The following is a 27,499-nucleotide window of genomic DNA, read 5'->3' as shown; positions in this document are numbered from 1 at the left end:
CAATACAGACCTCTTTATTTAGTGATTTTACACAAATCTTAAATATTATCATCAGTGATCACAACAGCTCACAGCAGATTTGTGCATTCATGAATACTTATTAAACCAATTCATTTAACATAGATTTTATGTTGCACATAAACCACGTCACAAAATTAGTTTTTTAATATTTAATTAGATCTGAGGTATATCCTAGTGAAATTACTAGTTCTCCTTAAATCTACGTTTCTATAAAAATATGAACTTACTTAGTTCATTTATTGTACGTATTTGAATTCCGTATTGTCTATTTATTGAGACTAGGTCATAGGCCTCTTATTTTGACTAGATTGTGACAACGGGGCCTACTTTGTACTTTGATTTTAACCTACTTTGGAGTATATTCAAAGACATAAACGGTGGTTAGAAAATTTAACCAAGTCCCAATTGCATCACTGACCATTCCGTCCTACTAACTGGCTTGAAAAAAACCAAAACGGTTGGTCTGTAATTGCCGATATTTACTCGTTCTTTATTTTAACGGCAACTGTCTAGCTATCACGGTTCATGACAGACTGCCGATCCCGGTGACAGACGGAAGGATAGACAGCAGTGCCTCAATAATAGGATTCCGTTACTACCCTTTGGGTACAGAACCCCGAAAAGACCATCTTCTAGACTCTTTGAGTGAAATTACTTTCAACACTAACATTGAAGCTTTTTCTCTTTTACTTCGTGAAGAAATTACCAACACTAAATCACATTTCCAATAACCGTTTCCAAACACAATTTTGCTCAAGCTTTTAACAGATCTTTTTATTCTTTGGATATAAATTAAATGGCTTTAAGCCACTCCAAACATTTTCATACATAGAGTACTGAGTTAGTAGTTTACCTCGCAATAGTGGCTTGGAGCAATCGATACCGATTGCCTCAAGCGCGTAATCCGCTTTAATCCGGATTCTTAACTTTTATCACACAATAATGTTCCAAATTATACAATTCCTTATAAAGATAGAAGGTCGAACAGTTTAGGATTGCCGCGCATTCATGCAAAACAAAGTAAAAGCTAGCAGGAGTATTTTCTTTGAGTTCCTCATCAAACTTCTTGTGTAAATCCATGGAACGCGTCATATAGTCTCTGTGATAATGTCTTATCCAGTACTTAAACTCTGGTAAATACAACTTATTTATCAAAGGCTCAAAATTTTCTTCAGCTGCCATCATTTCTTCAAACATTTTCTTTTCTTCCTGTATAGCTTTTAATGGTATTTCATCTTCAGAATCGCTTTCATATTTCGTTTTAATAGGCTCTGCTTTCAGTTTATAATACTTTCTGCTGTTTTTATTTTCTTCGACTTTACTTGTGATCATTTCTTGGAATTTTGGGTCTTCGTGTAAATCGAAAATGTCCTCTTCGTCTTCATCGGGTTTTATTTTGATGTAAAGCTGTTTTACGTCATACTTTTCTTCATCAAACTTCGGATCACCTTTTGGCTGATCGTCTAATATAATTTGATCGTCTTCGTCAAATAATGTCGATTCTAAATTTTCGTCTAGATCCTCTTCAGCTTGACTGTCATTTGGCTCAACCACATCATTTTGAGGAGTTACAATTGATTGATTGTCATTTTGTATTGATCCATTATCAGTGAAAATTGAAATTCGTTCTTGAGAGTTAGATACAATTTCACTATTTTGGTCAATATTAGGCGGGGTTTGATTCATATTTAGAGTTCCATTCATAATATCTTCAAATGTTGTTTTTCGTATAGCTAAGCCGAGTTCTTGTTGCATTTTATTAAGCGCATCACTGTACATATGATTGTAGTAATTACTCATAATTTCTTCTACCTTTCTTTTACTATCGCGACGACTTGCTCTCGACCTTCTTTTCGGTTCACTCGGTCCTGCTTCGTTACCAAACATGTCTACTCTCCTCTTCCTAGGTTCCTTCGGTTTATACTCAACAGGTACTGGAATCTTATGTTTAGCACAGGCCATTAATATCAGTTCTTTTATAACTTTTTCTCTATCAAAAGTATCTGGATTGAAATCAGGTTTGGCAGTACTATGATCTGATATATCGCTAGCATTGTCTAGGTCGTCGTTGGGAAACTCGTTTTGTCCATCTTCAGGTGTGCATTGTAAGTGTTGGGGATCTAAATCGTCGTAAAAATCTTGTTCTACTTCGTCTTTCGCGTCGAGTTCTATGAAATTGTCGTCAAATATGTTTTTGTCAGCATCTTCTTCTGTTATGATTACTTTTCTTTTATGTTTATTTTCATCTTCTACTGTTTGTTCTTTATCATTGTCTGGTTGGCCTTCTTTATCTTTATCACATACTTCATCAATAGTGCTGTCTTTATCTGATTGCCCATCTTTATCTTTGTTCTGAGTGGAAACAGACACATTTTCGATACTGCCGTCTCTTTCAGTTGCTGGATTCTCCGAATCATATCCTAAATCACTTTCTTTATCATTGGTATCGGTCTGCGGCTCATCAGACGTCACATGCTCTATCGTCGGTGGGTTGGTAATCATCCAATTCCTATTCTCACAATTCTTAACGTAAACCATTTTAGTTTTGCTTTTCTTAACAACTATTGTACCAAGTATGTCTGTTTGCACAGTTTTTCTGTTTTCACTGACACCTGTGATAATGTTTTCATTACCATTCGTTTCATCCTCTAGATTTAAGTCTTCGCAAGCGTACTTAAGCGAGTATTGTGTAAAATCTTCACTGAGTAAGACTCTTTTCTCGGGATCCTGAGTATACTCTATTATAATGTCTGTATATTCCGTCAAAGGCGTAAGAGTCGGTAAAAACAGCTCTTTAGGAATAACACGAACATCATTCTCTACGTGTATTTTCTTGACCAAATCATGTGCTGTTTCGTCCTGCAGTTCCTTTTTATTAGCTTGCAGGTCTTCCATGTGTTCAAGGTACACATAATCATCAATATCCAAATAATTCTGCTCTGACATATGTAAACAATTTTTATTTAAAACAATTTTTCTGAACTGCAAATAACTACACCATTCTCTAAACGAAAATAGCCTCGAACTACGCTCGGAATATTTTCCTATTCTGTGTGATTTCGACAGATTATTTTCTTCGTTAATTTTATCAACGATATTGGACAGTTTAATCTCGTAATCACTATCAAGTCCGAAACACATTTTCATAGCGACAACAACATACGCCATGACCACAGCCTCGTAATCCGGTACCCTGGATAAATGTTCTTTGGCTCTATTGTTTATATCAAGAAAGTCACAAGGGCGGTAATGCATTAGCGAGAAAATCAACGGTTTTATATCATTTGGTAGACAAAGTTCAGATGTAAAATTATGGACCATTTTCCTCAAATCTGGCACTACAGGTGTTCCTAAGTCTAATTTTCTTAGCAAAGACATTGACAGCGCGCGAACCTTGTGCATACTACATATTTTACTACGTAAGAAGTTAAGCCATTGCTCTATACTTTTCAGATCAATATCCTCTGGGATGAACCTATCTAAGTTGGAGAAATTCAACCTTTTTTCTTTTATGAATCTGTATAGATGGGATAGTTGTATTTGGCTTTTATCTAAGTTTAGTGCTAGGTACAACATGGATAGTATAAGGCCGCGGGAAACTTGTCTGATGTCTCTTTTAGAACCGTCAACTATTATATTTTTACTTTTGGACTTTTTTGTTCCTTCTGTGTCTAGTTCATTGTCTTCTGGTTCAGGGTCACTTCCGCTATCTTCTTCATGTAGAAAAGTTGCTAGAGTTTCGTTTTCTTCTCGAGTCTTATTAGATAACCTGGAAAATGTTTTATAATTATTGGAAAACTTGCAATATAGAAAAACATATACTTTAACATTTGGTGCTGATACTCGGTAATTAAATGCTGAACTTGAAAAAGTGATATAAAAGTTGCCACACTGAAATAAAGAAGTACATAAAAAGATCAATTAAATTGGTGATCTTTCCAAAAGATTGTGTTAATTTATTTAATTAAAAAATTATATTTTATGTTGTTTCTGCTGGGCTAAGTTTCCACTACTCTCCTACAATCTACCCATTCTAAACCAGTTAAAACTTACCCTATTTCATTTTTCTTTTGATATTTCTTAACATATCTAGTCCAGATCCACAATAGTTTAATTTTGAACGTTGGTTTGGCTCCCAACTCCACAAGATCATCGGCTAACCCTAATATTATAAAGTTAAATGTGTGCCACTTGTACCATTCCCCGCTCACTGAAAAATAATTATTATGTTATAAAAATTCTATTTTGGAAATGACAAATAATAAAACAAGTTAGTGGTTGGTCCTAGAAGTTGAAACCAGTTCCATTGGTTGACACATAGTCAACCAGTAATATAATCATATCAGTTCTGAATACAAAATAGATATATTTTTTAACAACTCTCGCAGTAAGGAATTTCATGCATGCACAAAAACACCCATAAATATATTCAATGAATTTTATATTCCAAACTTTACTGAAAAAAATGTGTTGAATAGCCAAGTCATGTTCATCATATTTTACTGGGTCTCTGTACAAGGAGTTACTGACACAATTTAAACTAAACATACAAAGAAGGTTACTAATCTAAGTAACGCGTTTTTTCTGTAATATTTACTTTAGTTTACTGCAGCCAAGGATCAAAATGTTTTCATATATAAAATTAAAAAATTATCTTACTTTGAACTTTACTATCATGAAGTTTGACGATTTTTCTTCTAGTTGCTATGGCAAATGTGCCATCTCCCAGCGCCTTTTGTTCGACGACAGTTTCCCTAACATTTGTGTTTTGTGTACCACATTCTACACAATAATAAAAGCCATCGTGCAACTTTAAGTCGGTTCCTTCGCATACTGAACACGGGTCACCCTTCATGCTGATTGGTTAACAGTTTTAAATTAATAATATATATAATACATTTATTGCAAATTATTGAGTAGATATTGCAAGTTTGGCTAAGTGAGATCAAAACACCATGCTGTTCTATTGACTATTAACTGTCATGTTGACAGTTATAATCGCCATGACAATTTTCGCGCCTAGTGATCTCTGCGTCTGAATATACTAAGCTGGCACAAAATGTTTTTAACCTTTGGCTTTTTGAGTATAGTAATTGCAAAGAGCTGTATTTGTAAGATTATACTTTGTATAAAGATACAAAAATAAGTCAATGGCCATTGCTTCAATATCCAGTGATAACAAAACGCTGACGTTAAGATTGTTTCTATGAGATCCAAGTTCAAGGCCTTACACAACTGAAGATAGGCATTCAGACTATACAGAGTGAACTGTCAATCATGAATACCTAGTTTTTTTTAAATAAAAATACTTTTTCTTTCTTTGATAAAAATGAAAAATCGTGTGTTCTAAGTTCGGCTGAATAATTTACGGCACGCCAGAATTTGGGAGACTTCTCCATGCTCAAGTTGACGTCTGGTTAGTTGCCATAACAATTAAAAGAAAACTGAAATAGAAATTTATTTTGAATTTGAAAAACATTTCTTGTTACGGCAAATAAACATTTAGGTTACAGTTCATTATTACAATTTATAAGAGTCATTTCATATAGAAACCTAAAGTAAAGTTTTCATTTTTCATTCATTTAGTTGTCCAGATTTCGCAATATGTGCTGTGTCCGATGACGGTCTCATGAAACTTGATGGTGGCCCGGCAAAGCTTCATTATTTTATACTTTTTCTAAAACGAGAGTTAGTGAGGAAACCTTTGTAGGTACTGTTACTACACATTTCGCTAAATGACATTTAGTGTAATTGTGAGAATCAGTGCGATGAGGGAACATATTGTAATTAAGTTATGATTTAAATTTCTTTTAAAATCTATGTACCTAATAGGTTAAGTACTTTTAAATGACTCTTAACTCCAAATATTCCTTCCGGTGAGAAAAAAATGGTTGATTTCTGCATAGTGAGTTCAGAGTACTAATGCAATATTCAAATTATATTAACGATTAGATTCGACTATCATTACAAGTGTTTCGATTATTGAAACCGTTTTAAGTGAGTATTTGCTAAATACTCGGAGCTGTTGGCAGTAAACGTTACGATATTGTAACTTCCTATCTATTTGTGTGCCTAGGCACTATCGTCGTCACTTGCTGTTGTCGAAGACATTTACAATTCAATTTGTGTACACAATCGTTTCATAACTTAGTCATGCTTGAACTGCTTGAACATTCTTCAAAAAGAAAGATTACCTTCTTTAAATTTTTAGGGTATTTCAAATTTAATACATCATATTTTAGCAGAAATTATGACAACTTCTTTCTTCTTTGTACAGTTATATAAAAAGTAAAGAAATATGATCGTAGAAAAAAAATGTTTGGTAGATTTTTTTGTAAAGGTATGGCAACTGGAAACTGGAAACACTGTAGAAGTGGTAATTTTCGTAGCGTATTGCTGTCCGTCATCAATAACTCGCGTAATTCGGGCGTGTGCTCATTTTGCGAATATATTGAAAGAAACTAACCATTTTACATCGTTATCTAAGCACACGAGCGTCCGCGCCATCGTTTGCCGCTCAGAGACTGTCATGATATCGTCCTTTCCACCACACCCTTGGGTATCGTGAACCGTAGACGTGAACTGTTGCGTCTTGAGTCTGTATTGCCGACGGCAGCGTTTGCGGCTGTTCAGCGTGTTGGATTACGTTAATCTGTGTTCGGTGTAGTGTTATGTGTATAAGTTACCGGCTCAAGTAGTTGTGTTGAAGAGCGCGGGGCAGATTGATGGGCAGTGTCGTGCGCGTCTGGCAGGCGGCTGAGGGGCCGCAGCGGCGGGTTCTTGCTTCGTGGAGAGTCTACGATAAAATCAGCCACACTGGAACTGATGGAATTAGAGAATATCGTCGCGAACACTGTTTATTTGAAAGCCAGAGAGGGTAGGTACCTGATACCGTATTTTATTACAGCAAGTTCTATAATTACAACTTAGTTAGACTTGACAACAAGTTTGAACGAGGACTGGTCATGTTCTGCGTTTATGAACTTGTCAGTTGCAGAGTACACTGTTTGTTTATTGAATTACAAACAAAACAACATTTTTCTGTTAAACCTGAATTGGAAACTTGTTTCATTTTATGACTTAAAAAACTTGATGTTTTTCAAACTACTTATGATTATATGACTTTAATTATAACTGTTTACAACCAGTTACAAGATAAAGTGCTTAAATTGATTATAAAAAAAATAGCATTATTATTTACAATTGCAAACAGTACCATAATACTCTCCAAGTCTTCATTCATACATTAAACATGTAAGCAAAGTAGCATGTCCACATACAGTTGCCTTTTTCTTAAATAAAAAAAAAACTAACTCATAATTTCTCTTAATTAAAACTATAACAAACAACTTTGAACCTTATTTCTTGCACAACAGAGCTATAAATATGATATTGTTGTAACATGAGCATTGATTTGAAATTATAATAGAAATGTTCTGATGGTGGAGAATTATTCATGTGTGACTTTGTTGCTAGGGTTCCTGTGTTCAAAACATAAGTGCATAAATAGATGTTACATTGATATTCAATCATTTGTGTTATTGAGGAAATTCCTGTACTTGTAGGTAATTATTTGCAGAGATTATTGGTATTGATTAATTATTATGTTGTTTGAGATTAGATGTGTATATTCTTGACTAGTTCTTGCACTATAGAACAATTTTCAATGGTTTTGCTTGTGGAGTTCTGGCGGTTACTTGGAGATACTTTGGTACTCAATAATATGTGGTTTATTGGTCATATAGGTAGTTATGTGTATAGTACAATAGCATCACTACAATTTACTGGATGTTGCTGAATTTTTTTTTGATTGTGGTCAGATTATTTGGTGACCCCAGTTTTGCTTTCTTAAGAAAATTTTCTTTTAAGTATTTAGTTTACTTATTTTTGATATTTTCACTATACATACTCTATGCAAGTGAAAATATTTACTGGTGTTAATTTTCGTTGTACTATATAAAAATCTCCATAGAGTATGAACATACACCTATCTTTTTTATCTTTATTAAAATATCAATGCTAAGGTACATTTTTTTGATCCACAAACAGCACCAAGTTGTTTCAATCAATCAAAAATCTCAGCTCCCCTGAAAATCCTTTGATTATAATAGCTCGTTAAAAATCTAGCAACAGGAAGCTAATCAGAAATCTGCTTGAATAAGCATAAAAGAATTTAACAGAGATATTAAGTATTGTTTCCAAAAGTTATGAAAAAAATATTGCAGGATAATATTATAAATATTCGAACCATGCAAAGAATAACAGGATTTGGTAAACCTTATCACCGGTACCATTGTATCACTGCGAAATGCAGCAAATTTGATTACCATATTGGGACAAGTATTTGTGTGAACCACAAATGATTGTTCCGTATCAGAGTATTTAAAAATGTTTTTTCTTTATAATAATCTAATGTACTGAAATACTCAAATCTGAGGGTCTACCAGCATATCTTAAAGTAGGTGATATTATTATGGTTGTGGAAATGTGACATACCTAGACACGGCATAGAGTTGCATCTCTCTTCCACACTCACAACGATGATATTACTTTAGGATGAGGCCCTGGTCCCTGGTCCCTGGCCCTGGTCTACCAATGTCGAAAAATACGCGTGCCTAAACGAAATTGAAAAATTTCAATTGCAATTTTTCTAAGATACCTAGCACAGTAACGCAAAGTTACTGTCATAGGTCTGCTCTAGTTAGTTCAAAAATTTAGATCATTCACAACAAATAATACTCAATTTTATTCTGTTTGTATTACTTTTCATTCATATCTTGATACGAAGACGAAAACTCAAATGTTTTTCTGTGTCACACAAATAAATTTACTCATATCTTAACAAAACAAGCATAAATTCCAATATTAGCATAAATTTAATTCAAAATATCTACCTGCTTACTTAGTATGGGGAAAATATTTAATAAATATTTACCTTTGTATGTATAAAGGTTGTCGTTAACCTTGTATCTACCTCATTATCTACTTAACCATATTAATTATACTGTCAAATACCTAATTTCAACTTTTTATTATAAAGTTAACTAATTTGGCAAAAGGCAGGTCAATCTGCGAAAATCGAGTTGAGGTAGAGTTATTTTTTTTGTTAATTTTCCTGTATCAAAATTGTTTTTTACAATATACTTAAAATTACGTTATCAAAAAAATAACACGAAATCTGAATGTTACAAATAATGTGTTATCGCGTCTATTGATTTGTCATTTAAACTAATATTTGTCACTTTAACTTTCGCCTTTTATATTTAACAACCATCGTCATCATATTTTTCGCCGAAGGATATCTACTAGAAATAACTCCCACAGACTTAAAAGAAGGCAAAGTCTCCATTCTGGCTGTAAAAATCCATTAACAAGAACCTCTTGCGTAAATCGTCTGCCACCAAAGACAAAATCAAACTAGTAAGTTTATTTAAATACCCTATTCTGTTAAACAATTCATCTTCTAAAACTTCGTAAACCACAATATCATAAAACCATTAACTGTCATTGAATTCCAAACCTAATTCAAATTGGTATCAATGAACCTAATCAGTAAACATAACCTCCTTCACTCTGTTTAATTGACACAACCCTGTTTTGTAACACATTGAACGAGTCATATTCATATTGTAAGGTTTGACTTCATTGTGTTGCTATGGATATTTTTATTCAGAAAATATCCTCGTAACTTTGTAAGGAGTGAAGAAAAGTGCTCTTGTATTCGCAGATGTTAATATAGTTGGGATCGTATTGAATTGAGTGTTTCTCGTTATTAATATTAGTTGGTGAAATGTGTCAGGGATTTTCTTCTGTATTTTAATCTTACTGCGATTCCTTCTGGCTTTAAGGTGCTCGGTTGCTTTTGCCAGCAAGCGAAACAGTAGACCAAAAAGCGCAATCGATTTAGGTGTTTCGAACATTTTAGATCTGATGAGAATGATCGATAAAACTGAAGCAGATGTCAGTAAAAATCCACTTACCCTGCCCTTGTATAAAAACAGTGAGTCAAGGGCGAAGAAAGTCTCAAATTTACATCACAAAACAGCATTCTATTGTACCACCAAATGCTTCGTTCTAAAGTCTCAAATCTGTCATTTTCTTTAACACAAAACGACTGCTTATTCTCGACATTTAAGGGCAAAAGTATGAAAAACAAATAATTTTAAGCGAATTGTGGTCCCTGTAACTTTTCGCTTAGCAACAACTTTCGAAGTCTGAATTCCCTGCCCAGCTGTTGCCTAGTTAAAGCGTTTTTGAAAGTCCGATTAAGGGGTAAGATCTCCCAAGTTTTACCGAAGACGTCGCAGAAGTAATCATTTTAGAGACACGCCTTGATCGGGGTTTTGTAATAGACCTTTTCAACTTAATTTAGTACTAAGAAGCTTTGTACCGTATATTTTCAGGTAAAAAACTTAGAAACAGCGAATCTGCCAAGACTGTTCTTCTAAGAAATACCTAAGTTTTGTTTGATCTTCAAAGTACCATTACATTTAGCGGAAATTACAAATAAAATATTTAAAAGAATCCTAAGGGACCCTTCATACCTTTAAATTGGTAATATCTAAAGATAAATCGGCCACAGCTGCAAGTTAGTAAATAATACGGCGCCCTTGAAAATGCACGAGATCTGAGTTTTAGAGTGGGTTTGTGCGTAGGTGTGACCGTGAAACTGAACGGTATCGTGTTCTGTGTAGACTAGTGACCCAGGACTGATTCCGATTTATTTGATGCCTTTCAATCTCTATCTGTCCATTTTTGCGTAACAATTTGTGATCACACGCTGTTATCGGAGTTGATGTGGTTTAGTTTCAGTTCCTATGGTAATTTAATGAACATGTATTTTGACTATTTTTATTTATTACTTAAAAACATTATCATTTCTATATATATGATCAACCTGGCTTAATCCTTTCAGCGAACCTCATCAAAATGCTTTATTCTTTCACTTCTTTCTACTTGACTTCCGCGAACCGTCAACCGACCAACATTATGTAGTAGGAAGATTCGAACAATTCTAAAAAAAACACCTGAAATGATAAAGAATACTTTACTTCTTTATCTAAGCTTTTGTTTGTTACAAAGCGGCAATTTAAAAATCATCCTAAATGCATTGATTATTTTAGACATCCTCTTACGATTTGGTTTTCCGTCTCAATATCATATCTTTCATCCAATCGACTACTTCCAGTTGCTCTACTTGTTCTATGTACTATCTTTCATCCAAACAAATCCAGTATTAAAGGTCAGCGCATTCCCACGGTCTCGGATTATATCCGGTCCTGCTAGAAAATGTGAATAGTACGATATTTTCATTTCCCGATGCTTTCGAGAATTTTGATTGGAGCACAAAATAGAGGAAATGTTATCGAAACGAAGACTATTACATAAGTTGCTACTTGTGAATGGGAAAGTAATCAATTTTATACTAGTATTGAATTTATGATATGTACAGTGTGTGTAATTTATTGTTTTAAGTAGAAATATAATGGGTATTAAACAAAAGGTATACGACAGCAATATTTGTACTCATTTTGCCGTCGTTATACAAAATATGCATTCGCACGCTTCGATAATCTGCAACTCACTTATAGTTTATAAAAAAATTACATGTCAATTCCACATTGCTTTCAGTCTGGCAATTTAATTTAGTAAGACTGTTGTAAAACTGTAGCAAATGTTTAATAAAACATCTAATCTGAAATCTACAGAACAGTCTTGATTTAATCAGGGCCGTTGTATAGGGGATGACGGTCACAAGGACTAACTCCTTACCCCGAGGGAATTACAATGTCCTCATTTCGTTGTTACTAAATATTTTTTTGCGTTCGATATAAAGATTTTTTTTTTCTGTAACCCAGTAAATTGGATGTTAAGGTCATAGACTGTCGCTCCATGTACAATGCAGTATTCATCTGAATCCTGTGAGACAAGACGCCGACCACAATGGGATGAGGACAGGGAGTAGAATGACCGGGTATTTTTATACTATTCGTCGAAATGTTCTTCTAGAATGTTAATAGATTCGCAATCACTTTGAATAGAGATATTATACTTTAGCGTAAGTACTTTTGGGCCATTGGCACACAATTGAGAACATTTACGAAATATACGCATCGCAATGTTTGCGCTCTTAGCCAAATAGTGCTAAACGGAGGTAATAAGCGTTATACAAATATTCAAACAACTCTTACGTATGTAAATTTCAATAATATACGTTTATTTTCAATATTATTGTTGTCGATGCTTGGGTTTAGACATTCATACCAACGTTTATGTTCTCTACCTTATTTTTAAATGTCGCAGTATGTTTACGAACTATTGCTATTGCTATTGAAATTTTCTTTTATATTATAGTGGTTTCAATACTTTCAAATTGATTTTTTGTTTTGCATTGTTGAACTGTGTTATGAAGACAGTTTTTTGTACGAGTTCATAAACTATTACAATATAGAAACGCTTATAAAGATTTTATACCAAATTGTCCGAAACAATGCAAAAAATGCTCCTTCCACATCCAAAACTTTGGAGCGAGACCAAAGCAAGAAACCGTTAATAAAAAACCCAATCACATTTACAATGATATATTAATTATATGCTGTATGAACAACTTGTAATGTAATAACTACATAATGTATGTGTATGAGAACTGGCTGTCCCACTGACATTTATTTTAATATCTATGGCATTTTGGTTAGAGTCGTATCATCAAATTGAATAGCGTACCGAGTAGACTTTTCTTTATGTTTTTAGTACCGTCTGAACGTAATCAAAACATTTTTGGCAACCTAAAACATGATATGCCATGTTTTTTTCTAACTTATTGGGCACTTTTCTTCATTGCTTTTGAAATGAAATAATTTAATCCTTATAAAAAATAAAATAAAATGATGACGATATTAATCTTATCATCACATGTAAGTAGAAAGTTATAAATAAGCAACCATTGAAGATAACCCATTCATTTACTGTGTTATTTGATTAGAATATTGACGGAGGTAGAGCGTTAATAGAGGATGAAAATGTTGTCAAATCTTTTTAAACTATTGGCTTTACCCTCAAATAAACTTAACGTCCTGAAATATGAGAAAGCCACTGGCTCTGATTCTGTTGAATGAGCATCCTAACTATTCCCAGCCTTTTTTACTTAGCGTCAAAATACTCGTAGACGAAACGTCACCAAAAATGTACGGTACACATTCACGTTAAAGGTTTCGGTCAGTCAAAATATCATGCTGATCTTCCTCATAGCTTGTCACTGTCCGACCTTCATGCAGCAGCATGGCGTCAGGTCCGCAAGTCCCCTCCCGTCACTCGACATCCGTGACACAATCCCTTCAGTCCCATCGTGACGTCGCTCAATACATTTATAATTGGATTATCACTCTGTATTAAGTTTCCGGCAATGTGGTGCTGATAGCTGTATCCTGTCTAACGTGCAATTAATTTGTTTTGTTGACATTGTCGTGTATGATTTTTACTTTAATATGGTCCTGACAAAATGCGCTGTTTGTTAAATAAAAAGGAGTCTTTTCCATATCAACAGTAGGAGTTTTTCCAAAGAACTCCTCTCAAATTCTAGTACCTACGTAGAAATGTTCTCAGAGTTATTGGATTTGCTCGTGATATTCATACGATCGGATTGGCTTTAAGTCCAATCAGAGCATATGACTAAAAAGAGTAATCGAGTATGTTCTATACTGGTGCACTTATAACTCCGCTGATAGCTACTGTTTATAATTAAAGCTGGCGTGTCCAAAACGAGTACAAATGAAGTATTGGGAGGAAGTCAAACCGTATGCAAACCAGATTATACCTGTTTCTAATGCTGTCAAGTCTAAGCATATCTTTGTACGATCTGCTTAGCTTATTCTGTAGGTTCTCACAATATTACGTAGCATTGTTCACTTCATCTCATTATCTTTTTGTTTCAAAAGTGAATTTTCCCGGCCTTACAGACTTGTTGAGTATACTGTGTTACATCATGGAGTCATTAATGTTTTTGCAGACGTTTGATGTAGTTCGCAATTTCGCATTGTTTTAACAAGAACATTGTTAATAATTGTAATATAAACAAATTATATGTTCAACTTATTACGGAGAGACCAATTTGTAATTGAAACTTGTGTCATAACCGCTTAGCAAATTAAATATTTAAAATTATTACTTGAAAAAAATACATAATTTATTATTGTGGACTGCGATTCTGTTTCAGTTTATGATTCAGCACACGTCAGCGATAAAAAATATAATCTTCTATTTTTGATTATCATCATGCACGTGTATTTAGGACAATTTTGGACATTACAGGTTGCCGTTATATGAACGGAGCCATTATGCCCAATATTTCTCGATATTTGAAGGGGTTCTAAAAATAATAATATAAACAATTTATTGAATGTACCCAACCTAGTATTAACCGAGTTTAATAACGTGTTTCTTCTATCAATTACTCAAATTTCCCAAGGGCCCTTTTGTTTTCCTAGAATTTAATTAGGAAACCCACTGTTGCTTGCCCTGCCTCGGTAAACTCGAATATGGATGTTGTAAATTGTATATTTTATGGCAAATCGTAAAACTAAAGATATTACTGCTGTAGAAACTTCGTTTTACTGGAGGATATTTACTTAATTATTATTACTTATTCAGTGTCATGAAACTGAACAAATTTTCCAAATATAGTTATCAGCGTTCTTATTAGTTTGAAAGGAGATGGGCATGGTATTATTAGCTTCGCTTCTATCCATCGTAGTGTCTAAAAAGCGAAAGTATATCTGTTACACTCTTACTGCTAACCGTCATAATCGATTTTGTTAAAATTTAATAATATCTTGGGTTTAATTACAAGAAAAAACTTTGTTACTTTTTTTCTAATCGTTTTTTTGGTTTTTAATGGTTCTCGTCCTAGTTATTTCGTTGTACTTATAGCTTCCTATAACGGTATTATAATAAAGTATTTAATCCGTTCGTTAAGTTAAATTTCGATCTACATTTATCAATCATTGTTAATCTTTTCACGAATAAATAAATTTCCGATGTTCCAATAGATCTCAATCAGCAGCCTTTCTGTCAGAAACTAGACTAAAATAATATTTTCCACTGAAAAAACAATTTCGGAGTAACGCTGAATCGAATCTGTCAATTCCAGTTATATTGGTTTTGGATTATTTGACCTTTTGCCTACGTTTAAAAATACGCAAATCGCTTTGATATATTTTTTTCATTATAGGCAGTTCTTTGTGCCGCTTTGAATATGTTATTGTAAATTATGCTGATCGTTTTACCGACATTTGAAGTCTTATGACTATGTTAGGCGTATTTTCTTATAGAAATTGATATGAATTCTTTGTGACTTCGATTGTTACAGTGAAACCACAAAACCGATTGATTTTTTCGAGATCTAAAATTGAACGTTTGATTTGTGTTGTCTAAGAACCTAATGCAATGCAATATGAAAATTAAACAACTAACTAGTTTTTCAAGTTTTGACGTACATCGAATACATAACCTTTTATTTTTAGGTTAAGTAATAGTGTTTATTATAAAGCCGCTCTATGTGACATGATAAAACAGCAATTTAATTTCGATGGACTTTTTTAAGTAACAACATTTTTCCTACGCTGTCCCACATTCCCTACAATAATTGAATTACTTTCGAAATTTAAACTCGTGTCTCATCACATCCCGGTCCATTTAAAAAGCCTATTTTTCAGCTTTCTCGCACGTTTTGGCTATGAATTATTAAATCTATTTTGTCGATTATAAAGCAGTTAAAACACTTGACCTCACTAAAGTTTTTAAAGAGAGAGCTAGATGCAATTATACACGATCGCTGATTGAGGCGTTACACTAAATACATCAGGGAGGTCAAATATAGCATTCTACGAAATCCTTGGGAGTACAGGTATGACGTAAAACCCGGCTAATTTTGTTAGCCATCCTTCCAGTTCGTTACCATTGAGTATTTGCGACTTGTATGTACTGTAGGCTAAAGAATCCACACGTGTATTGTAAATAACATGATATTGCACAACGTGATTTCCCCCGTGGTTTCCAGACGGCGTGGCGTCCTAACAAGCGTCATCAGGAACGTATCGATGTCTAAAAAATTCTGACTCAGATTTTATCTAGATTTTTCGATGGCTGGATGAAAATGTGCTGGTGTTGTGGTCTGGCGTAAGAATGTTTCTAGAAGTGTGTATTTAAATGATGTAAGTTTGTTTGGTAATCATTTATTGAATTTAGCCTGCTAAGTACCTACGTAGGACAGCACCCACATTTGATACCTACCTACCCTTCTGTACGAACTCATAATTTGCACTTTCAATTAGACTAGAAATATGTAAGAAAACAGATAGGCAGTCTACCGGAAATAGTCACAAAAATATGCTTTTGCAAGATTGGGCTTTTGATCTAGCGGCAAATTAAAGTAGCGATACAGGTCTCAATTTTGACAGAGAAAATGTACTTGTAGTAGTTGACTCGTGGCTATTTTTGCCAAAATATTTGCCATATTTCATATTATTGATTACGAAAACTAACTTATTTTCTCAATGTCATGTACTTTCCTGGTCATTTAAAACTATCATTTTGTACGCTCCCTTCATTTTCAACGCTTTTAAACTAACAAGTATGAAACATTTCTGTCACTGTTCAAAACCGTGTCCGAGTAAATTAGTAAATACAATGTAGTTTCTATATCTTCTGTTCTTTATTTTTGATTGTTACTGGATTTCTAATTACAGTAACATTTTGTAATTTTGTTACTAAGTAAATCTTATTTTGGATTTGGTTATTGATCTACCCAATATTTTGTGAAACAAATACAGTTAGATTTGATATTCGTGAATACTAGAAACATGAACATTCTTATTCGGATTTTTTAATTACATTATTTTGTATCATCCTCTAACTCTCTATGAGCGATTATGTATCGGCAAAGGTATACTACACCACACGACGGGTGTTGTTACAAAACAAATGATGATTAATTTATTAAATCTGTCAAGCTAACGATGAATATATTTTATAATTAGAACTAATCAACGAGGTCGCATATCAAGGTTAATGTCACTTATGAATATTAAAAAAAAAACTAAATCCAATTGCATTTATTCTGTATGATCTATGAGAATAATAATTATAACTCCTAAATCTCACTAAGACGGTTTGAGAAGTCGCCAGAGTCGCAATACATTGCGGGGCTTCAATTCTGGTATCAAAAAGTTATTATATCATCGCCGACATTGTATCGCAACTGAGACTAATTAAGTTTACCTGTAGATAGTCAAATGTTTATTGATTACTTGATTTTATATGAAATCAAGATAAAACCTTAAGCATAAACATACATTAGTAGTAACAGTAGAACGCGGCTCCTTTCACAGTTAAGAGTATGTGAATTTATTAAAATAACATTTCTAAAAACATATAATAGTGGTGGCCAGAAATTGCAAAAATGAAATGGTTTGGAAGAAAAATAAGCCTTTGTCCCGCAAGAGGACCTTTTACAGGCTGAAAAAATGTTGTTATTATGAAGTAATTAGTTTCGTGTAAAGCTTTTTAATAACCAGCATATCAGTAATATAAATAAATATTAGAAAACACTAGAAAGCAAACAAACAGTCCGTGCTGTAGCACTAAATATAATCGTGAAACTATTAATTTGTTACAATCATAAAAGTGCAATTAATTTATTTAGTTATTACATAGAAAAGTTGAACGTTAATTAAAAACAACATTCATATCTGGGTCAGACAGCTTTAACTGCTGTAATTATTTATTTGTGGTTTTTATGTATCGTATTTTTTATAATGGCAACAATGTTACTTTGCATATTTTTAACTGAGTATTGTACCAGTTCATATACATCCCACTGCTGGGCACAGGCTTCTTCTCGTATAGAGAAAGTGAGCATTGAGCACTCTGTGTTAAACGCATTAGAAATAAATAAACACATTTTTTCAATAAATGAATTTTGAATGATAGATATATAACAAAACAAAAAAAATTCCAATGCAATAAATCTTCAAAATATTTTTAAACAACTAAAACATACAACCGATTTCAAATAAAAACTATTGAGCCGAACTTAATGAATTTTTGGGATCAGATAGCTAGTTCACGTTAAATAAAAAGAGAATCAATAAAATCAATTCACCCAGTTCGAAGAGCCGAGGTAACAAACATAAAACAAAATACAGAAAGAATACAGAAGAATTGAGAAAATCCTCCTTTTCGGATCGCGGCTCTGCCAGTAACACAATAAATGTAGATGTATAACTATTAACCCATACATTACAAAGCAATATACGTATCTTAATTAGAAAATATGTGCAGTCAACCCATGATATATGGGTAGTAATAACTACAACACAAGTAAAACCACTTAGCAAGACGTTACTGAGTGCGACTTACCCAAGTTACCCATTTGCTGATTGATAGAGGACCCCCTACCCTTAGGGGGTGGATAAAAGGGGGTGGCTTGAGTGACTGGTCCCCGGGAAACTAGTTTATGCTTATGAATTTAATGACTTTTGGGGATATGCTTGTGCTGTGACTGTGGGATAATATTTGAGAGTTACAGACTGTAGTTTTTAGGTATTGGGAGTTTTATGAATGACGTCCCTTCTAAATAGCTTGCTGTTTCTAATTTTCAGGTTGAAGGCCTTTTTGCAGAATCTCATGTAACATTTAAATGGATGTTTTAAGATTATTTTTTAACTAAATAACAATCATTCGTTTCTTCAAAACAGATCAATTTACTATGTTTTCCAGATCACGACTTTGCTTGATCATATTAACAACTAACCACAGCCCTTGACATGAATATTGATAGAAATTATGTATTCCCTTCTATGAACCACTTTCCTTACTTAAACCCAAATAAAAAGAATCACCATAATCTTTAATTAAAACCAGCAATGGTAGCAATGTAACCCAACCTGTATCATGTAATTTTCATTAAAATGTAAACCTACTACTACCGCTGTATTACTCATATAACCTCATGATTTATTATGAAACCCCGATAAAAGGACTTAATTGTGGTCTTATTTAGCATGGTCACCGACCATGTGCTTACATGGCTCTTAGGGGTGTGCTCATGATTGACACGACCTACGTCGTATTTGGACGAATGTGGAATGACCTGGACGTTAAAGGTATGGTTATTATAATGAAGCCTTTTTTTAATGTCAGTCTGTAATTTGTATCTAAGATTGAATTGGTAAACTGATTGAACTGCACTAACTGGAAAAAAAAGTTGACCGCGAAAATGTCTTGGTTAAGAAACATCAGGGAGTGTACCGGGATAGCAAGCGTAGGAGAATTGTTCCGTAGCGTTGGAGATACACTTCTAGAAGAAGAAGACACTAACTAATAAACTTCGTGAGGTCAGTCTGACAGAAAAACGGACAACGGATCGTGAATAGAGACGGTTGGAACCCTTCGAGTACGGAACTCTAAAAATCGTCTCTATTTCCTCGGCGAGTGTTTTTCTCTTAGGTCGAGCGTTTTAAGTATGCTACTCTAAAGTCACTGTCGATAACTTACAAGCACTAGAATCATTAATTTATTTTTATATTGCTGTATAAATCACGTATACAGAAAATTTGTTGTAAAGTTTTTAACTTAAGAAATTGCTGTGATAAACTTCACTTAGATCTAGCAGCTTATCGCCACTTTTAAAGTAATATCATTGCAGTTGTGTAAGCGAAACAGCATACTACATAACTTATAGCGGCATCTCTCTTCCACATATACGTATGTATTATGCAATAATTTACTTCAAGTCGTGCGGCTGGCGCTAAGTCCTTATTATACATATAGCATTCAAGTGATACAGGTGTCGACAATAAATGTCATACTAAATTAAACTACGTTTTACAAATAGAACCACGCCATGAATCACACTTTTTACGTAACATTAACATAATATTGACAGGGGGTCTTGACGTCAAATACCCGTATTTATGTAGCCATTATTCTTAAGTCTCTTAAGTAATTTATTTAGATGTTATTCAAAATACCGGTAGGAAAACCATTTGTTTAAGTGTCGGTACATTTTGTATATTAAATGAGTTTTTAAAGTGGTACTTGGGTAGTTACAGCGTTTTCAATAACGAATCCTTTTCTTCTCATTCAAAACTATTAAAGAGTAGAACTTCAAACACAAAGCAAATATACTTTCAGAAATTCGATAAAAGAAGTTGTACGTAACCTCTTTGCAGAGTGTGAGTAGTTCGCAAATTCTAAGTTCCTTTCAAGAATAGTTTAGGCCCAGAAAAATATAAATAATCTTTGAAACAATGGCGAACATGTACCCTATATAATTCTTGTTCCATTTTTATTGCTAAAATATGATATGAAATAGGTATGTTATACTTATTTTTTGCTACATTGTATAAAAATGGAAGAATAAAGCTCTAAGTTATGGTTTCTTCATGCTGATTCGATACTAAAATAAAACATAAAATTCTAGCATACATTTTAGGTCACCTTAGTTTTATAGCTAGGATAGAATTCGTATTAGGATTGTAAGGTATTGGAATTTTTTATTTATTTATTTATTTATCATTTATGTACACAGACCAATAAAAGTATCACAAATATAGAAAGAGGTGTACAAAGGTACTGCTTATTTCTTTGAGAAATCTCTTCCAGCAGACCTGCGAAAGGATAAATAAGTTAGAAAAATAGACAATAGTGTACAAGCATTGGAAAAACAGAAAGAGGTGAATATGACAAATACAATTTTAACAAAAGAAGAAAAGATAATAAAAAGAGACAAACTAAAATAAGATTACAATTACATAAATAAATACATATATACAATATAAATATGACACAACAGAAATTAAGATGACAGGTAGTGATCCTTTACTCGTCTCTTAAATATGGAAATAGATGAAGAATTCCGTATGTCAGGCGGCAGAGAGTTCCATAATCGAATTGCGTGCACGGTGAAGGAGTAGGAGTAGAAGTCCGTGCTGTGGGGATGGAACTTGAGGAGGGTTTTGAGGTGGGATCGGCACGGAGCGTCGCGAGGCTTGACGTATGAGAAACGCTCTCGTAGATACGATGGGTAATGTGGATTATGAAGGATGTTAAAAAGGAGACATAATATCCGAGTGTTCCGGCGAAGGCGGATAGGAAGCCACTTGAGATCCTTGCGAAAGTTGGAGACGTGGTCGTACTTACGTAGCCCGAAAACAAAACGTATGCACAAGTTTTGCAAGCGCTCAAGCTTGTTTAATAGCTCCTCAGTAGCGTCTAAAAAGCAGGCATCAGCGTAATCAATAATCGGCTGAATCAGGGCTTGAGCCAGCGAAATTTTACATTTCAAGGGAAGGAAAAACTGGAGGCTCTTAAGCGAGTGGAAGGAGTGATACACTTTGCGGCTAACCTCGTTAATATGAGATCGCCACGAAAGGTTCGAGTCGATTATAACGCCTAGGTCTTTGGCTGTGTCGGAGTATGGGATAGCTATACCGTCGAGGTATAAAATAGGGATGCCATGGGCGTCGAGTAAACTACGCTGATGTCGACTGCCGATGATTAATGCCTGAGTCTTATCTGGGTTCAGTCGTAGTCCGAAGGACTTCGCCCATGAACTAATGCGGACTAAGTCAAGGTTTATGGCAGATATAGCAGCATCAGCATCAGCTAGTGCGAAATGCCGATACACTTGCAAATCGTCTGCGTAAAGATGGAAGTTAGAAGTAATTGAACGTGTGCAAGAGTTAATGAAGATAGAAAATAATAGAGGAGAGAGGACGCCACCCTGGGGCACCCCCGCAACGAGATTACACCAATCAGAAAAAGAATCATCATGGCGAACGCACTGCGAACGGCCCCGAAGATAGGAGGAGAACCAATCTACGGAAGAGGAAGAAAAGTTGAGAGATTGTAGTACACCCAAGAGTACATCATAGTCCATCAGGAATATTCGATTTCAAGTTCTAAGTATCATATAGCTGAGCATATGACGTAATGATTTGTTCAAAAATTTAAATGTCTTTTTTATTTGTTAAATAAAATATATATATCACATTTTCTGCTAACGTGAGATGCAGCTATGTTACTGTAAAGTTCCAGCTCCCTTCCACACCAACAACAGTTACACAGCACAAGCTTATATTACAGGCAATGATTAAATGAAAAGCGAGTGAGTTGGAGTTTTGATTAAATTCAGCAATATATCTTCGGCGATGCCGGTAACATACCGATACACTGAGCTGATTGTGTATTGAAAACAAAATAAACTATAACAAACAAATTGTTATAATGTTTATATTGTCTCCACAAATTACATCATGTATGTAAATAAAAAATAAAGTTGGTGCATAACTCAAGCATGGATGGTCCAAGTCGATTAATATATTTTTCTGTATTTACGTTCCTTAAGGTTCACGGAAGGTTTTAATACTTAATTAAAAATTCAGGGCTACATTTTATCACGGCATTCCCGAGAAAACGGGAACCACCGCGCGCTGTAAACTGTACTCCACGCAGACAGAGTCGCGATACAGTTGAGAAGAAAAGTTGTCCAGTAATTCGTTATTTGTGGAAGGCCTGGAGTCTAAATCTAAGCGGAAGGTTGTGCTGTAGATCAATGTGTCCTCATTTCCATTTATTTTCATTAGACCTATTGTCTTGACTTGACCTATTGCCTTTTATAGGCAACATACAAATTCTGTTGTGATGAAGGTTTACACGTTAGATGTTATTCACTTCCCTCACAGTGTGACACCAATTATAAGATTTTTAAACATGAAACAACCTTTTTCGTTTGTCATTATGTGTAACTTCTTCTTTTCGCGTCGATATTCAAAATCTCCTAACCTTACAGATTAACTTAATTTTTGACTGGATTTGTATAATCATTGTGATCCACCAATGCTTGCAATGCTTGTTCTGAGCCTGTGTTTTGTGCATGAGGATTGAATGTTTGTGAAACCCCCCCGGCTTAAGGCGAAAATTCTATATTGCGGACTTCTTTAAAAAAGAAAGACTTCGTTTATTTTTTTATAAAAGGTTCATTTTGACAATCACTAACCGTTGTTGTGGTTTCGGAAAAATCTATGTCTTAGCAAGGAATCTATTTATTACTGGTCATTGGCCATATTCCGTGTTAACAGTTTCAACCTAAGCTGATTAAATTCAAAATGCTTACGTCGCCAAAATAAAATCTTGATATGAATTTATAAGTAAGTGGGTAACCTTTGCCTAAGTCATTTTTTGAGTTTATTCAACCTGTTTGACGTCAGAACTCTCAAATATTCTCTAAATGATGTCAATACTAGAAAAATATCATGTTTTTTTATAAATTTTTTGAGATTATCTTATTAGACCAAGTGTTCATGTTAAATGTCATGACTGTTGGGGTCCGATTAACGTAGGTTTGTTGTATTTAAGACAGGAATGAGCTTATTATTATACCAAAAGATGAGGCAACAAAAACTATTTGAAATAGGTCTTTGTTATGAGCACTAATGAACAACAAACACAAGGATACAATCAACTTGTTTAAAAACCTTAACGTAATATCAAGAATTCAAATCGCTATAAATGCTTCGTTAATTGCACATCATGAGTAATACCCGAATCTCCGAAAAGTTAAATGAAGACGCTCGTCCAAAAACTAAACAGAAATGTTTATTTTAAAACCGCGTATATATTTCAATTCGCTCGTAAATCACTTGGTTTTGAGCATTGACTGCGCAAATGTGGACACTCGGTGAGACGTGGTCGCGTTCGGGAACCTGCTCAATTATGTGGTTGCATCGTTGCGTTAATTTAATTTATTGCTCGTAAAATTGTAATTAGCGTGAGGTGTAGTTCGGTGTAGCGGATTGTTAATGGCCTCACCGAGGTGGATTTTTGTACTAAAGAAATGCTGTCTTTTAGATTGTCATGAGATAATTTGAATTACTTTGTTTTTATTTCGGATGTTTTAATTGTACGGAGCCTGTTTAATTGCTTTGCGAAGTAAATTTGCCTGGTTTCTCATAGTCAGATGGGTATGTGTGTGGGCTTACCAGATGTATAACAAGCAGAAAATTTTGATACTAATGAGGACTACCAGGGAACGTAAATTATCAAAAGGACAATAAAGAGATAAATCTTTACACTGTAATTAAAGTGCTAGAAACAAGAAATAACGAAATTTAATGAAGCTTTTGTTTCTATACATCTTGATGACAAAGACAGATGATTTTGTAATATAACTGACGGTGACAAGTATCTACCATTGCTTCAACCTCATCAAGCTGGTCTAACATAACACTCACACCTCCAGGCTATCTCCAAAACGATTAATACATATCAACACATAAGTATGCCGCTCAATTGAATGAGAACTGACGAGAAATGTTTCAGGGTCGTGTTGTGAAATCCATCGATGTTACAATCAAATCTTGTAGTGTGAACAGTTTAGTGCTGGCCATGTGGTTTTAATGTAATTATTTGTTGCAGCAATCTTTAATAGGACACGGATTAGTGTAATGATAGCCTGTCGTAGCTTAAGCTGTTCGTAATTATTGTTTTTATTTTACTTTGAGTTGTAATTTGAAGAGTAGAGGTTGAGGAGGGAAAACAGAAATTGAAAGCTTAGAATTTGAATGTTTTGCAACTGTGGATCGATATTTTGTTAGCAAAAAGTGTTTTGTAGTTTTTTTGGTACGTTGATTCTGATTTTCAGATCACAGTAGTTAGTTTACTTGAGGGATATGTTTTAGTCCCATATTTTCCAATTGAATATTACTATTCTCGAATCTACTCTTACTGACCTCTATGACCACGCTCCATTTGTAATACATATATTATGTATATTATCTAGTTAAATTTTCTCAAGAATGTTTTTTTTGTCTACATGCATATTCCCAAAATATATATAGAAGTACATATTTGTGTGAGTAGAACGTCATTGAAAATGCACGTCACTTATTAAAAAAATATAGCACACCGTTACCTGAATGAGTTAAGTACATACAAAAGGTGCTCTGCCAACGTAATGTGAAATATGTGCGGTCTTATAGATTCCCAATTCACTTAGCCTTTAACCGGTACGGTCTGCAAAAGTCGTACCTAAACACTTAAATAAATTAAAATGCCTTTTATTTTCCTTTGGCAAAACTCTCTTTTTTGCCGATGCTCTTATTCGATATTTTTGTGAACAAAGGCCGTGGAAGTCAAGCTTTATTTATTAAGTTAATATTAATAATTTATTATAATTACATAACCTAAGCTCAATGTCACAGCTGTGTGAGTAACATTGCGTCATATATGTTCATATTGTAAAAAGTCATTAGTTTCATAATTCGCCGCTCCGAAGTAGATAGCAATCGAAGATTAATTAAAACACCGTTTTGTAGATGCGATACGTATCATGCTGATATTGTTCTATATCTCGTGGAAATAACGGATATATTCTTGTGAGTGGATTTTAATCATATTTTGGTGCGATAATAATTTTGTGGAAACCATGAGGAAATCTTCGGTAGAACAACGTAACGAAAAATGGCATAAAGGAATCTTATTGCTTCGAGATAAAGGCCTTTTTAAGGCTGTATCAATGACCATCGGGTGGATTTAAAAAAACAAGTAAAATTGATCATTCTAGTTTCCAAGTCAAATGTCTAAAGAGGTGATGTTTATGAAGATTATGCTGAATTATTATTGTTTTAACTACTGAAAAAAATGGATTCGATCCTCGTCGATTATATGAATATTGGGACTTATTATGAAACGCAGGATTTATGAATTTCCTTAAAAAAAAAACTGTTGTCAAACGTTATTTAAAATATGCAATACTAGCTGTTGCCTGCGACTCCGTCCGCGTAAACTTCGGATTACATCATTCTCCCGTCAACATCATGATCCTTACAACTTTTTTTTAGGTTAGAAAGTAGTCTACGTCCTTTCTCATACCCGAGACTGTGTACCCATTGCAATCTGTTCACTAGTTTTGGCATGAAAGCGAGACAGACAGAAATACTTTCGCATTTATAAAATTAGTATAGAGGTTAAAATTTTAAATTATGATAAGTTACCCCATAAATGAGATAACATGAAGAGAATTGGATAGGTCATGTTGAATAAATAAATAAATAACGAATAGATGCGGAATTAACCTTGTTTTTTTATCGTTTCTATTCCACTGCAGTTCAAAGACCTCGGCGATATCCTTACATGTCTCTGTCCAGGGTCGTGTGGACGCGTCTTGAAGTTATATAAACTCAGTTGTGTAAGCAAGACAGCGTACTACATGACGTAGAGTGGCGTCTCTCTTCCAAACCTGCAATAATATTGCTTTATTAAAAAATGCTATTGTTTAACAGGTACCATAATACTCATACAAAATACACATAAAAATATTAAAAACGACTCCCACCGTAAGGAATATAATCGGTTTATACAAATCACATGCACAAAGACACTCAGACTCAGGACAAGCGAACGTGGATTACACAAAGTGAAAATCATATTAATCACGTTTATATTACAGATTATTTATAACGTTACTGCTATTATTAAATTTAGATATATTAGGTATAATTAGTAAAAGCTGATGTTTTTGTTGTTAGGATCGTGCTAGCGCATTTTTATTCGCGAAAATACGATAAATGATGATGATAATAGATTATTTCAAACGTTATCTACACTAATATTATAATTTATATGCTAACCGTTCTTCCTCGTACTTTCTTTAATTTATCTAAACAATTCATACAGGTTTTGCTACCATAGTGCTCGAATTCCACTGTTTGGTGATTCCATGCTTCAATCCTAGTTCAGTGTAAACGCATTTTTAGTCTAGCCTGGGTTTTTTTTTATGACCCTTCAATATTTCGCTTTCACCAAGGGCCAGTTTTAAAAAAATGCCTCATATTAAGGATACTCCATTATTAATAATTATGGAATAACTAGTATTCTCTGTTCTATCACTATTACTTCTTCACAAAGTCCATCCTCCTTTTTGTCAGCCTTCTTTGCATATACTCATTTCCTGTTTGGTTCATTATCAATAATTATTCGAATCGAATTTCAATACCTATCATTAAATAAACATCTCCATTCAAGTTCATTCACGACCTACTCGCACCAAGTATTACGAGCAGGATTAAGAAACATGAAAACCTTTTACAACCTTTTTAGTGTCTTGACCATAAATGTAAGTTTAACAGCTATTAGTATTGGATTATTTGTCGGACTTGTGAATGACTGTAATCTTTTAGGTACAATGCCCAAGACCGTCCAAAGAGGGTACTTTGGAATTTTATGATCGGGAATTTATTGCGGCACCCGGGGATTGAAATTGTTTTTGCTATATGTATTTGTTTAGTGTTCTTATATCGATACAATCTTTGTAGTATTAGTTGAGGTGCAGTTCTTGTATTTCTGACCTAAAGAGAGCTTTCGATTTATGGGTGACTCGTTGATGATGCGTCACTGCGTTCACGAAAGTTTGAAGTAGTTT

At 34.0% G+C, this 27,499-nt stretch overlaps 2 protein-coding genes across 3 annotated transcripts in view; one reads left to right on the top strand and one right to left on the bottom strand.

Annotated features, from left to right (window-relative positions):
• Positions 1 to 801: 801 nt before the first annotated feature.
• Positions 802 to 5,149, bottom strand: LOC113495016. Its single transcript, XM_026873576.1, has 3 exons — positions 4,681 to 5,149; positions 4,075 to 4,231; positions 802 to 3,790 (listed from the first exon to the last, which is right to left on the bottom strand). Exons 1-3 carry the CDS (start codon positions 4,874 to 4,876, stop codon positions 931 to 933), a joined length of 3,213 nt encoding a protein of 1,070 aa, XP_026729377.1. The 5' UTR covers positions 4,877 to 5,149; the 3' UTR covers positions 802 to 930.
• A 1,223-nt stretch (positions 5,150 to 6,372) lies between these two features.
• Positions 6,373 to 27,499, top strand: part of LOC113495152 (G protein-coupled receptor kinase 2) — a 64,380-nt gene continuing 43,253 nt past the window's right edge. For both annotated transcript variants that reach the window (XM_026873760.1, XM_026873759.1), the window contains exon 1: positions 6,373 to 6,898. In XM_026873760.1, the coding sequence (XP_026729561.1) occupies positions 6,847 to 6,898 (52 nt within the window). In that variant the 5' untranslated portion in view covers positions 6,373 to 6,846. The remainder of the gene's footprint in view (positions 6,899 to 27,499) is intronic.

This window comes from Trichoplusia ni, chromosome 6 (assembly GCF_003590095.1).
Source record: "Trichoplusia ni isolate ovarian cell line Hi5 chromosome 6, tn1, whole genome shotgun sequence".
NCBI lineage: Eukaryota > Metazoa > Arthropoda > Insecta > Lepidoptera > Noctuidae > Trichoplusia > Trichoplusia ni.
Note: the sequence above shows the minus strand (reverse complement) of the source record. Positions and strands in the feature narration are given on the sequence as shown.